The following is a 13,442-nucleotide window of genomic DNA, read 5'->3' on the forward strand; positions in this document are numbered from 1 at the left end:
GCTTAAGGCACGACGTTGGTATTTGGGCTGGTACGCAATAGTAATCGGCAAACACGTAGGGACTAAGAGGCCTTGTTGGAGGCGAGGACTGGGCATCAAGCGCTCACTCGGTACCTACCAATCACACCCGACCTGTGATTTCATTCGGCTGTAAAATTTCGCAGGCAGCTGGCGTGCATGTCCAAGGTTTCTCGACCCCGCTCCTTACCCGACGTTTTGCGGCGTCAATAAATCTAGGTATCTCTACCTTAGATATAGCGCTTTCGTAAGAATGATCTACTGACACTATTTTAGAAATGGCAAGACCTTATTTATAAGATAGGCTCGCTCCGGTGTTCTTCATCACCAATCCATAACAAACAGCTTCATTATAAGTGAAGTTCGCCTGGACGAATCGTCATCGATCGAGTCAGGAAAAATGCAGAAGGAAGGTTCATCATAGTCTCAAAGTTTCCCGCAAAGACTTTTCTGGTTTATAGAGCTGGTGTGCTCATCGGAAGGGGCAGCTCAGAAGGCTCATACTCGCGTGTGATAAGCGAAGTAGCCACAGCTATAGAAAAGAAAGGCGGGCCGGCAATAATCCTTCATGTTTCTTCATGACTGCTAGAAACAAATAAACAAAACATGGACCTCAGAACTCCTTCTTGGCTGAGTGTATCAACTCACGGAGATCTGACCCTGATATTGGGTTGCTTACCTAGCGTTTCCGCTCGTTCCAGAACACAGACACCATAGTCCTTCGGGAGTATAAAGTGTTCCCAGAAGACATGGCTCCCAAGAGGAAAATTGGATCGTAGTCGGTTTCTCACTTATGACTGAAAAGCACAAACAAGTCAGACTTGGCAGGAACTGAAAATTTCGGAGTACTGCCGCACTTGATGACTTCGGGTGAGCTTTTGAAATAGCAACTTCGCAGCAAAGGCTCCGGCAGACCCAGGAGAGACTGTAATTCGTGGCATTCATTTCGCTCCGGTTGACGGCATTTCAAAGTTGCATCATTCGAGGTAAGTAACACCAAAATGACAGAGAGAAATCTCAAGCAAGGATCGTTAAGGTGCGCTAACAAGACAAAAGGAAGCATTGTGGCTTTCCAACTGCCTCCAATCAGCGATAGACACACCCACCACCAATGAAGACAATTTCCATTTCTGACCCAAAAAGTTGAGGTTTTTTGTTGGCAGGCTCAATAACCCCGCATCAGTTCCGTCACTTCACATTACTATCGCCTCTCAAAGTTCGTCAAACTTGTGGACGCCAGATATCGACTGCGAGTCTAAACCCCTCCGCCATGATTTGTGACACCTGCATCGGTGCAATTCATGATAGAAAGGGATGGGCTATTAGCGACCACGCCGAATTCGAGACGACAATCTTACTGGCTCATCACGAGTCTATTGCCAGTCTCGAAGCATCTGCTCTGGAAGCCTGCGAGATATGCCACCCGTTCTGGTGGCAAATAGATGAGAATGAGAGGTCCACGCTGAGAGATTTTGATACACAATGGGCTAAACGTCATGATGCTGGAGCGAAACCGAGGATAAGTGGCGAGAAGCTCGACGTTGACAATTTAGATGGATTGGTCATTATTTGTGCCATAATCAACTTCGGTGCGCAGGACGACATGAAGGCCATAGGCATGGACCTTACGGTGTGGTGTCCATATCGCTTGAGCCAGACTTCGGTAAAGAATGTCCGCTGAGGAGAACGGAATTGTATGGCAGTTACATCGTTCAGAGGGGAGCAGGTTAGTTATCCGATGCGAACATTCTTGAATATGACTGGTATTTCATATCAATTCCGGCTAATAGACAAAGACCCAGGAAATATGAAACCATTTCTGTCCAACAACACTGCGTCTGAAGAAGCCTGGGGGAAAGCTATCACGTGGATGGGACGTGCTGCTCAGGCCATCAATCATGCAACGCCGAAGCGGCCGCTGAGGCGTGGTACCCCACCAGGCTTTTGGACTTGTCTGCCCCGGACCTAGACCTTGGCAGTCTTCGTTTGATTATTACATCAGACGAGGCGTTTGTGTTTAAGCAGCGGTACACAACCTTGAGTCACTGCTGGGGCTCGGCGCAGTTCGTTCAGCTTAACAAGTTCACTTATGCCCACTTTCGAAAAGGGATCCAGTTGTCCGACTTGCCGAAGACATTCTGAGAAGCTGTTGAAGTTACTCGACGTCTGGGTATACGTTACCTTTGGATCGACTCTCTGTGCATCCTCCAAGACCGAGACGACCTCTCCGACTGGCTCGTCGAAGCGGGACTAATGCACAAGGTTTACTCATACTCATATTGCAACATCTCTGCTTCGGGGGCCCGAGATAGCTCCAAGGGGCTGTTCTTCCAAAGAGATCCACGGCAGAGTCTCACAAAAAGTGTGACGATATGCACTGAGGAGCTTGGCCTTGGCGAAGACTATGTGGACTGTACCATTGTGAACTTGGAGTTTTGGAGTCACGCTGTTGGCCAATGTCCCCTCAACAAACGCGGTTGGGTCTTGCAGGAGCGTCTGCTACCCCCTCGCGTTCTCCATTTCGGCCGAGACCAGTTATACTGGGAATGCAGAGACCACACAGCAGCCGAGTGTTATCCAGACGGACTACCCGAAACATTGCGCAATACCGCTCTTGTGAAGTTCAAGAGACTCACCCCGACAGGGCCCAGTTCCAATACTGATCAAGAAAAGGCTATTGATCCATTCGGATATCACCGGATGTGGCAATCAATTATATGGTCATATTCCGAAACCCAGCTGACCTAGGCCTCCGACAAACTGATTGCATTGTCCGGAATTGCAAAATATTTTCAGACAAAGATGAAGGACACGTATGTGGTGGGCATGTGGAGTAGCACTTTCGAAAGCAGTCTACTTTGGAAAGCAAGCCGTAATGGCCAAATCGACGGCTCGCCATCCATTCGACCTGAGACATACCGCGCACCGACTTTCTCGTGGGCCTCCATAGATGGGCAGATAACTGCCCCTACTCCAACTAGAGAAAACCTTCTCATCGAGGTTGTTGGCTTTCATCTTGACCATGATTCACCGGACACAACCGGCCTTATTACAGGAGGATATCTCGATCTCAAGTGCCGGCCGGGATCTTTCAAAATGGTGGTCAACTACATTGGGAAACTACAACAACTCTTCTTGGAAGTGGATGGCGCCATCGTAAAATCTAAGCATAAGAAAAATTGGAGCGCTGGTGTGGGAGTGAATTTGGATGTCGGCCAGGCCCAGAAGAGCTTCGACGACGAGAACAAGGCGGGGTCTTTGTACTACGTTCCCACGCAGAAGCGGACAACAGCTGGCGTCTACTTGTGGTATCTGCTGCTAGTAGCGGAGGATGAGACCAAGACCACGTTCCGTAGGATAGGGATTGCGGTGACGGCCGAGGCCGAAGAGATTGGTCTGCTGAGTACAGTTGATAAGGAAGTCCGGACGATCCGGATTGTCTGAAGCTCCATCTTAGAGACTGTACAGCTGAAATGAATTAGGCAACTTCATAATCTCTTGATTCAAGCACCATGGTCTGGTCAGTATGATAGAACGGGGCATGACATCTCATCATTAAAATCTGTTCCGCGTCCTTTTCACCTTAGGTCCCACCAGGGAAACAGGAGTCAATAATACGCCCTACTGCGTCTACGCGCCCTATCAAACACCGTTCGGACACCGTATTTGTCTCATTTATCCGCTTAGAAACCAATGATAGAGTTCGCCAAACATCAATTGAGTTCCGGTTAACTGGCTACTCGCCTTCATCTACCCCACTCTACCGGTTGGACACCGATGAAAGTATCGTACAAGCGCTTGGGCGTAGGCTAAAACACACAACCTTAAGCGTCCTATGGGAAAACTAAGCGTTATCAATGGGCTGAACGCACTCTTGTCGTGGCCGATTCTGGCAATAACTGTTGCTGTAGTGGCCTTTTGTTTCAAGACCTTTCTAAGCCAGACGCCTCTCTCTATTTTCATCGCTCAAATGCTGTTGCTTAAAGCCATTTGCGGCGCAAGTCTGATCGCGGCAACCGCCCCTACTTACGCCGGCAACCTCAACTACGGATCACCCTCTCTACACCATCCGTTCCTCGGGATTTCTATCCGGAAGGTGGCAGGTCGATCTGAAGGCAGCACGCCGTGGACACCGGAGCAGCTAAACTTCACTCACGGCGTGGCCTCCGGCGACCCGTACGATGACAGCGTTATCCTCTGGACCCGTGTCGGCCCGACGATGGACAACGACCATAGCAACGTCACGGTTGAAGGAACGGCCCCTGTCTTCGCTCACGACAACGATGTGTTTGTCAAAGCGAGCAAGTCGCCGATCTGCGTCGATTGGAAAATTGGAACGTCGGAGACTATGAACGGGCACGCCGTCAGATCGGGTACGGCTTATACAAGTTCGGATGTAGACTTCACCGTCAAGGTTTGTGGGCAGGGCCTGTTCAGAGTCTTGGTGCTTGTAGCTGATTGATGTAGGTGGAAGCAAAAGGGCTGAAGGCCTTTACGACGTACTGTTCGTGCATTAGCCTCCCTATTTGTCAGACATGATCTAAATGAGGCCAGATTACCAGTTCAAAGTGTGTAACTCTCAGAACAAGTCACCCATCGGTAGGACTCGGACTCTTCCAGAAGCCAACTCTAGAGTGAAGCGTCCTGTGAGGCTAGCTGTCTACAGTTGCGCAAACTACCGTGAGTATTGTGGCATACTTGCAAGCCTATCCTACTAACACAAGCCGTGACAGCTTTCGGCTTCTTCAACGCCTACGGAAACCCAGAGCGAAAAGACTCGGTGGACTATGTGATCCATCTAGGTGACTACATCTATGAGTACGGCAACGGAGAGTACCCCGTCGGCGGTCTGGGTTGGGGCGACTCAATCGGAAGAGTCCCGGAACCCAACCGCTCTTGTCATACGTGTGTGATTTCCAACCTCAAACATCGGTTGCTCTAGCACTAAAACTGAGATGCGTCAGACTCTACGATTATCGTAGGCGCCTTGCTCAGTACCGGAGCGATCCCGACCTCCGCGCCAGCCACCAGAAGTTCCCCTGGATAACTGTTTGGGACGACCACGAAGTGATGGACAATCCGTACCGAGACGGCTCGGCGGCGATGAACAACACCGAACAGTCCTTCATCAAAGACGACGGCATCTCCGTCGACGCGCGCAAGATGAACGCCGTGCGCGCGTACTTTGAATGGAGTAAGTCCATCCCGCATCGTCTCCTTCTCCAGCTGACATCTTCACAGTGCCCCTTCGGCAGGTCGACATGGACGATAACCTCCGCATCTGGCGCAACTTCCAATTTGGCGACCTCTTCAACCTCATCATGCTCGACACCAGGAACTACGACCGCTCCATCACCGACTTATACTGGAACACGGGATACATCCACGAAATCAGCGACGACACAAGCCGCTCGCTTATGGGTTCGCGCCAGGAGAACTGGTTCTACCGCCAGCTCAAAGATACACCGGCCCTTTGGAGGATCGTGGGTAACCAAATCGTGTTCAGCAGGATGAATCAGAGTATCTCCAACGGGCCCAAGAACCCCTTCAACTACGACCAGTGGGACGGCTACGTCGCGAACAGGAACCGGACGCTGAAGACGCTTTATGATAACAAGATCGACAATACGGTGTTCCTGGCTGGTGATAGTCACGCCTCGTGGGTCAGTGATCTCGTGTGGTTAGGTGAGAAGTATTACGGCCCTGAGACTGGGGCAGGGTCCATCGGCGTCGAGTTCGCCGGCACAGCGGTCTCGTCTCCCTCGTCAGCAGGGCAGAACATCACGCAAGAGAGGGCTCTCAACAGGAGTTCGTGGATGACGGCGGCCAACCCGGAACTGCAGTGGCAGGAGTACTTTTACCGAGGCTACTTCGAGCTCAGCGTGGGCTACGACGCGATAAATGCTACGTTTTTCGGTCTACCGACGTACGCCACAAGGAACGGGTATGAGATTGCGCTGGCAAACTTCACCGTCAAGGCTGGGGAGAATAAGTTGCAGCGTCCGATAGGAGGAGGTAGGGTCGAGTTCGGGAGCTTGAAGGGCGGAGTGACGAAGCAGACTAACATCACCCATGACACCAGCACTGGAAGCTGGTTCGTGTTTGGGGACAAGGTGTCCAGTGCTATGGATTTACTGCAAGACGCAACGAGCAGCTTCCAGAGCGGAGGAACGGTGCATGTTGCGGCATATAGTCTTCATATCAAGTGGCTGTTTGTGGTGGTTCTCGTCACTCTGGCATTGCCGTCACTGTACTACTTGTAAGACCACCTAGTATGTAGCGTTGAAATATCATTATCATTGTAAGAGTTACACTATCTGATCTTCAATCTACTTTCAATAGTGATGTGGCTTCTTGGATTTGATTCGCGTAGTGATTCATAATTGAACCAACATGAACAATGGGATATTAAAGGTTTCTTTGAACTTGGTGCCGTATCTCATGCAATATAAACTGGTAGGCGACTCCCGTATAAGTCACTCTTCGGAATTTGCACGTCCCTCGGATGAAAATCATGAAGCATCAGCCAGCAAATCGACCTGAACAAGAGCGCACACCAGACCTCCCAGACATCGCAAGTACCAAGCTCTAACCCTGGATACATTGAAACGAGATTGTTTACTCCCTTTACTACCTTTGGCAAAACAACAAGGAAATAAACCTTCATGAGGGTGTGCTGTCTCAGTTCTAGCGGCGCTTGAAGCACGTCCTCCCACGAAGGTGGATCAGTCGACTTCTTCGTCTTATCGTTGTCAGGTGTCTGTTCGCCAGGCACGTCCCGTGTCTCGGCAGATTTGTACTCGTTGAGTTCAGAGACCACCTCTTGAATATGAAAGCGAAGAACGACTAGTACAAGTTTCTGCCGTGCGCTTCTGAGCTCGGCTGTGGTTTTTGTCTTGTTGTTGTGCCCCTGCTCCTCCACCATTAGTATCTCATCTAGACTCTCGATAGTTAAATGAAGGCGGTTCATAACCTCCAAACTGGATGCTTGATCTGAGCTTGGAGCAGGTATGATAAGGCGCCGAAGATCTCTCGAGTGCTTGACAAGCAAGGTGCCCAGCGACCCTTGCATTCCTCTGCTCTGGTTCCACCATCCGAGAGCATCCGTTTGTAACGAAAAGGCCTTTAACGTTAGATCGAACGAGAATGATCTCGCATCCCACCTATACTGTGTCGGGTTGGGGAGTCTCCGAAAACTGCTGTTCGTGACATGAAAATTTCGAGCTAACATTCCGATTATTTCGAACACCACTGTAACTTTTCTCAGAAAAAGGAGCTCAAGTCGGTCGTCAAGCCAACGTACCTGGGTAAAGGTGCGAGACGATCTTGTCCTTCTCGAATAACTTAATCGTAGCAGCGTTACACCCTAGTGTGACGAGCAACCGCACAACGTCGGTTGCACTAGACATGTTGGGCATGGGAAAATCCCTCACGCTCTCCGAAGGGTACTGGATTGGGCTGGCGTCCGACTTGGGGTGGTATATCGTGGGCACAAAGCCGAAGCAAAGCTCCTTGATTCCATAATCAGGTATAACCCGATTCTCTTCGAAACGGTTCCGCCCGTGGACCTGAAATGTAAACACTGTCCCGATATTTGTGACGTTTACGCCACTGAGTGTGTACCCGTTTCCTTGCGTTTGGTACTTGTCCCGAGAACGATCAAAGACGGACCAGTACATCCCAAGCCAAGCAGCCAACTCTATCACATGGCACCAAGTTGTCGTGGCTTTTAGCTGCTTGAAGTTCGAGGGCAACGCGTTCCAGCTGACCACCTTTCTTTGCAACGCCACTACAAGACTGGACTTGCTTAGCTCCTTCGTTTCTTTATCTGCTGCTAGGCTTCGAACTATCTATAGATACCTATATAGGTATATACTTATATAGTCTATAGGTTATAGAGGGGTACCTAGGTAGGTACTAAGTAGGTATAAGTATTAAGTAAGATTTTAATATTTAGGTATTAGGTATATAGGTATAGTAGGGATTATAATTTAAGTTCTAAGTAAAGGTTTATTTAATAAGTATAATATACTAAGATAAGTTTAGAGAGGAGTTAAAGCTTAAATTAAAATATCTAAATTATATAAGAGATAAATTAAACTATTCTATTATATTATTAATTTTTAATAAGGGAAATTCACTATAATTTATTTTATTTATAATCTTTTAATTACTTAATTACTCTCTTATTCTCTAACTTAATAATAGGGGGGAATATTTATAAGTTTATAAATTTTACTATAATATACTTAAGTTTAAGAATAATATCTAAGAGGCTTAGTTTAGCTTATTATTAAAACTTAAAACTTAGTTATTAACTTTAATAAGTTTTATATCTAAAGATTTTAGTTATATTAAGTTTTAAATATCTTAAGTATTATTATTATTATTATTACTTAANTTAAGATATTAATAATATCTTAAATATACTTAATAATAAACTTATAGGAGATAGTATAAGAGCTTTTAATATTAAGAACTTTATATTAGAATATTTAGTAAATTAATATAGTATAATTTTTATTAAGTTTCTTAAGTATATTATCTTCTAAAATAAAAGGTTTTAGATTAGAGAATAAAAATTATTCTTATTACTTATTCTAAATAGTAAGAAGGAGTTAATAGAAAATTATTTTAGGTTTTATATTAAAGTATAAATAGTAATAGATATATTTACTAAAATTAAATACCTATTTAAGAGGGATAGTATTAAGGAAAATATAAAGATAGTTATAAGCTATTCTATAGAGGTTATAATATTTTAGATTTTTTTCTAAGTTTCTCTAGAAGTTTTAGATTAATTACTTAGTATAATAGCTTAATACTAATTTAGTATTATTTTTAGAAAGGGGGGGATTATAGTACTTATACTTTTTAAGGAAATTATAAATAATATTAAATCTATTTAAAGGAGATATTTATTTTTAGTTCTAAAGAAGTATATAAGCTAAGTGATTAAAATAATATTATAATAAGATTATTATAATAGGATTATTATAATAAAATTTTTATAAGGATTATTATAATAAGTTATTATAAAGATAGAAGAAAAGTTATAGTGTACTTATTTCTTAGGACTTTAGAGTATTAAAGCTATTAAACTATAAATAGATCTATAAACCTTATCTAAAGTAGATTTTAAGTTTTTTAAGCTATCCTTATAGTAATTTCTAGTATAGATTTTAGTAAACTCTTTCTAAGTAGTATTAGCTAATAGGTTAGAATAGGTTTTATAAATACTATAAAATCTTAGATTATTATTTACTATATTTAGTATAGATAAGAGATATAGGAATAATAAAAATATATAAAGAAACTAATCCTTTTCTTATAGTAATTAATACTTCTTAAGTTTATCTACTACTACTTATACTACTTTTTAAAAAGATAGAACTTAATATTTATTCTTATTAGTATTAAGTTTCTTAATAGCTTCTTAATATTTTATTAAATAGTTATAATAGATCTTTATAAAAGTAATTATATAAGTAATATTAATAGCTTAGTTCTAGCTTAGAATATATATAATAGTAAGGAAGTATATAGAAATATTGAGGATAACTTTAATTTAGTACTATTTATTAGCTTCTAGCTTAAAAGAGATATTATTATTATAGTTATTAAACTAAGTATTAATTAGAGTTTAAAGTTTAAGAGTATAAACTAATATTAATATAGTTAAGTTCTAGTAAGTTTTTATATTAATAATTAGATATTTAGGGCACTTTATAAGGTTCTTATCTTTACTATTTTTCTAAAGTATTAAAAACCCTAAGGAGTATATTAGGTTAGATTTAATCTTTAGTATAAAGTATTAAACCTAAAAAGTTATAAATAATAATAGATATAAAGGATTAGGAATAAAGTACTTTACTTTAGTAATTATTATAGTAAGTGTTAAAGTATAGTGTCCTTTAATTTAACCTTCTAATAGTAAAATCCTATTTAAACTATAATTAGTAGAGGTCTTATTATCTAAATGAACTTTTTAATTTATATTCTATAAAATAGAGGTAGCCTATTTTATTAAAGTTTATTATAGTAGTATAGTAGCTTTAATAACTTCTTTATTATTTATATTTAATATATATTATATAAGGTTACCTATTATAAGTATATAAGTAACTTTAAGGTAATTATATAGTTCTTAAACTATAAGGTTAATAATATAGGTAAGGTATTAAATATAAGTAACTTTAAGTTATAGTATAGTGAATATAGTCTTATAGAACTTAGCTAGGATATTTAGTATAAAATTAGAAGTGTTATCTATAGAAATATAGTTAAATTTAAGTTTAAGGTTTAAAAGCTTTTTAAGAGTTTTAATAATTATATTTATAATAATCTCTATAGTATAGTTTTTTATAATACTAGAGGTACTAAGAAGGATATAGTAATAGTTCTAGTTCTTATCTATAAAGTAAGCTATAATACTAAGTATAGTATACTTCTAACTTAGTATTATTTAAATATTAATTATTAGAGATATTTTTAAACTTAGAACGATTTACTTAAGAACTTTAGTTTAAATAACTAAAGTTTTAACTTTAAGATTCTTAGTAATTATTATAGTAGATAGTAGTATCTACTTTAGGTTTATAAAGTTAGTAAAGAACTTAAAAGTTAACTTAGAAATAGAGTTAAAAGATATACTACTATTAATAAAGTAGTATAATAGTACTTTATCTATATAGGTATACTTATCTCTTTTACTAATAAGCTAGAAAGTAGAGGGAGGTTATTATAATAATTATTATAAATAACTTAAATAGGTCTTATAGTTTAGAGATAAATTATTTCTTTATTATATTATATTCTAAAAGATACTAAAATATTATATTAAGCTTTAAAATAAGCTAATTTATAAAAATAATTATTTATTAAGTTAATCTTTAAACTAGTAATATTAGGATAGATAAGGATAGAATTATATATATTATAGATAAGATAGAGGATTCCCTTTTAGATTTTTACCCTTTTATAGAAATTAGCCTAAGTATCTACTTACTTATAAGATTTACTAAAGATTTTAGCTACTCTCTTTAAGTATATATTAAGAGTTAAGGATTCCTAGGGGATCTTAATATTATTTTCTACTTTCTATTTATAGTAATAAGTTTTTTACTACTATTTAATAAAAGAAGTATTTATAGTAAAAAGAATAATAGAGCTACTATATATTAGCTTATATTTAAGAGGGGGTAAGACTAAAGAGGAGATCTCCTTAAAAGGGTTATTTATTATATATAATTAAATAGTATATATTACTAATATAGATATAGTAATAAATATAAAGAGAAGTTAAAGTGAAATAAATTATTATAATAGATTATTATAAGTATAAGGTATTATACTATTTAGTAATAAGTTTAAAGGATAATTAGTTTACTTACTAATATAACTAAGCTATAGGTATTTATTATAGTAATTATAGAGGATATATTTTTTAATTCTCTTATAATAAGTCTTTAAAATAATAATACTACTTTAATTATCTAAAAGTATCCTATTAATACTAGCTATATCTAGTTAGTATTTAAGGGATAGTAAAATTTCTAAAACCCTTATATATCTATAAATAGAGCTATAGTAATAATTACTTAATCTTAATATAGTAGAAGATATTATTAGTAAACCTAACTTTCTACTACTTATAGTAATAAAGATTACTATAAAAATTAAGAATAGTTTATTATTATAACTACTGAGGAGGAATATAAGGAAGAAGCCTATAAGTAGTATATTAAATCTACTAAGAAAATAAAAAGTATAGAAGGTATTATAAAAGAATATTATTATTAAGAAAAAACGTTTATACTATTACTAACTAAGAAGTAAGTTTAAATATATTTTAAATTAGCCTCCCTTAGAGTTAACTTTTATAGTATAAGCATTTTAAGAAATAAAGAAGTAGTAGAGAATAATAGATAATATAATTTAGAAGTAGTTATTTTCCTAGCTTATAAGAGAAATATTATAGTTTATATATTTAGATTTATACTTTTAATTAGAGGCTATAAGAGCTTTATAAATAGTTATTAAATTATATCTTATTACTATATTTAAAAATATATAATTATTATTAACTAAGGGTGCTCCTATTTATATATTAAATAGGTATAAACCTCTATACTATCTATATAAAATAAATTATACTTTAGAAGAAAGATATAGACCTAGTTAAGTAGCTAGCTAGATATATAGGTTTATAGGAGATATAGATATAGAGGTAGAGATAAGTAAATTCTATTTTAATTTACTATAAAAGATTATTATAATAGGTTATTATAATAGGTTATTATAATAGGTTATTATAATAAGTTATTATAATAAGTTATTATAATAAGTTATTATAATAAGTTATTATAATAGCTTATTATATTATAATATTATAATATATTATTACTATATAGAATAAACTTACTAATACTTTAATTATATTTTAAATTTTAAGAAGCTAAGGTTTTTAATACTATATATTAGATCTATACTAATATATACTACTATTTATCTAGATATCTATATATCTTTTTAGTCTAAATATTTACCCTCTTTATTTTTATTCTCTTTATTCTCTTTATCCTCTCTAGTAAACTTTATATTTATTTTATAATTAGGAAGGAAAGTAAAAGTAGTAAACTTATCTAATATATTAGTATTAAACTACTCTTATACTATAAGGTAAGAATCTTAAATAGGAGGTATTTTAAGCTAGATAGGAATTTAAGTTAGATTTTTCTTATAGTAGTATTAGATAATATTTAGTATTTTAAACTTCTTTAGGTAGACTTTATTAATATTAGACTAGATTTTAGCTAGATTAGGGAAGTCTATCTAAATACTATCCTAATTATTATTAACTATACTAATAATATCTTAGATTATCTTTTAAACTAAGATACTAAAGGGATATCTATAAGTATAAGTTATATTTAAGATAGTATATTTTAGTAGTATCTTAGTTATATAGTATATAGTATTATAGATCTTTTTCTCTATTAGCTATTATTTATAATAAAATAGGAGGGATCTTATTAAATTACCCTATAAATAGAATATAAACTTTTAGAGTTCTATAATATAGCTATTTTAATATTAGCGTTTTAATACTCTTAAAGTATATAAATAAGAAGAACTTCTTTAAATATAAGGAAGTCTTAAGCTTATAGGAATTTTATATCTTTTTTAGTAATACCTACTTAAGAGAATATCTTAAAAATACTCTCTAGGAATTTATAAACTATAGAGAGCTTTAAATATAGTACTTTAAAGGTATTAAGTTAGTTAAAGTAGAATACTAAGAAGCTATATATTAAGTTACTTTATATATAATTAGTAAGAAATTAGTTAAATAAAAAAAAAAAAATATATATATATAGCTTATATATATTAAAGTTTAGTATCTCTATTAACTTAGTAATCTT

General features: G+C 37.2%; 5 protein-coding genes across 5 annotated transcripts; 4 read left to right on the plus strand and 1 right to left on the minus strand.

The window, feature by feature from the left end:
• Positions 1–1,288: 1,288 nt before the first annotated feature.
• Positions 1,289–1,699, plus strand: GCG54_00005663 (uncharacterized protein; the record flags this gene model as incomplete). The annotated part of the gene is made up of 1 exon (XM_045405681.1): positions 1,289–1,699. One exon carries the CDS (start codon positions 1,289–1,291, stop codon positions 1,697–1,699), a length of 411 nt encoding a protein of 136 aa, XP_045264783.1.
• A 461-nt stretch (positions 1,700–2,160) lies between these two features.
• Positions 2,161–2,766, plus strand: GCG54_00005664 (uncharacterized protein; the record flags this gene model as incomplete). The annotated part of the gene is made up of 1 exon (XM_045405682.1): positions 2,161–2,766. A coding segment is annotated over one exon (606 nt), but the record flags the coding sequence as incomplete, so codon positions are not given.
• Positions 2,767–2,820: 54 nt separating this feature from the next.
• GCG54_00005665 (uncharacterized protein) lies at positions 2,821–3,462 on the plus strand (the record flags this gene model as incomplete). The annotated part of the gene is made up of 1 exon (XM_045405683.1): positions 2,821–3,462. The coding sequence occupies one exon, from the start codon at positions 2,821–2,823 to the stop codon at positions 3,460–3,462; it is 642 nt and encodes a 213-aa protein (XP_045264785.1).
• A 391-nt stretch (positions 3,463–3,853) lies between these two features.
• Positions 3,854–6,281, plus strand: GCG54_00005666 (Phospholipase D; the record flags this gene model as incomplete). The annotated part of the gene is made up of 6 exons (XM_045405684.1): positions 3,854–4,432; positions 4,486–4,522; positions 4,573–4,698; positions 4,752–4,923; positions 4,983–5,212; positions 5,260–6,281. The coding sequence occupies 6 exons, from the start codon at positions 3,854–3,856 to the stop codon at positions 6,279–6,281; spliced, it is 2,166 nt and encodes a 721-aa protein (XP_045264786.1).
• Positions 6,282–6,457: 176 nt separating this feature from the next.
• Positions 6,458–7,844, minus strand: GCG54_00005667 (uncharacterized protein; the record flags this gene model as incomplete). The annotated part of the gene is made up of 2 exons (XM_045405685.1): positions 6,458–7,269; positions 7,322–7,844. Coding segments are annotated over 2 exons (1,335 nt in total), but the record flags the coding sequence as incomplete, so codon positions are not given.
• Positions 7,845–13,442: the final 5,598 nt, after the last annotated feature.

The sequence above is a fragment of the Colletotrichum gloeosporioides genome, assembly GCF_011800055.1.
Source record: "Colletotrichum gloeosporioides strain Lc1 chromosome Unknown consensus_41, whole genome shotgun sequence".
NCBI lineage: Eukaryota > Fungi > Ascomycota > Sordariomycetes > Glomerellales > Glomerellaceae > Colletotrichum > Colletotrichum gloeosporioides.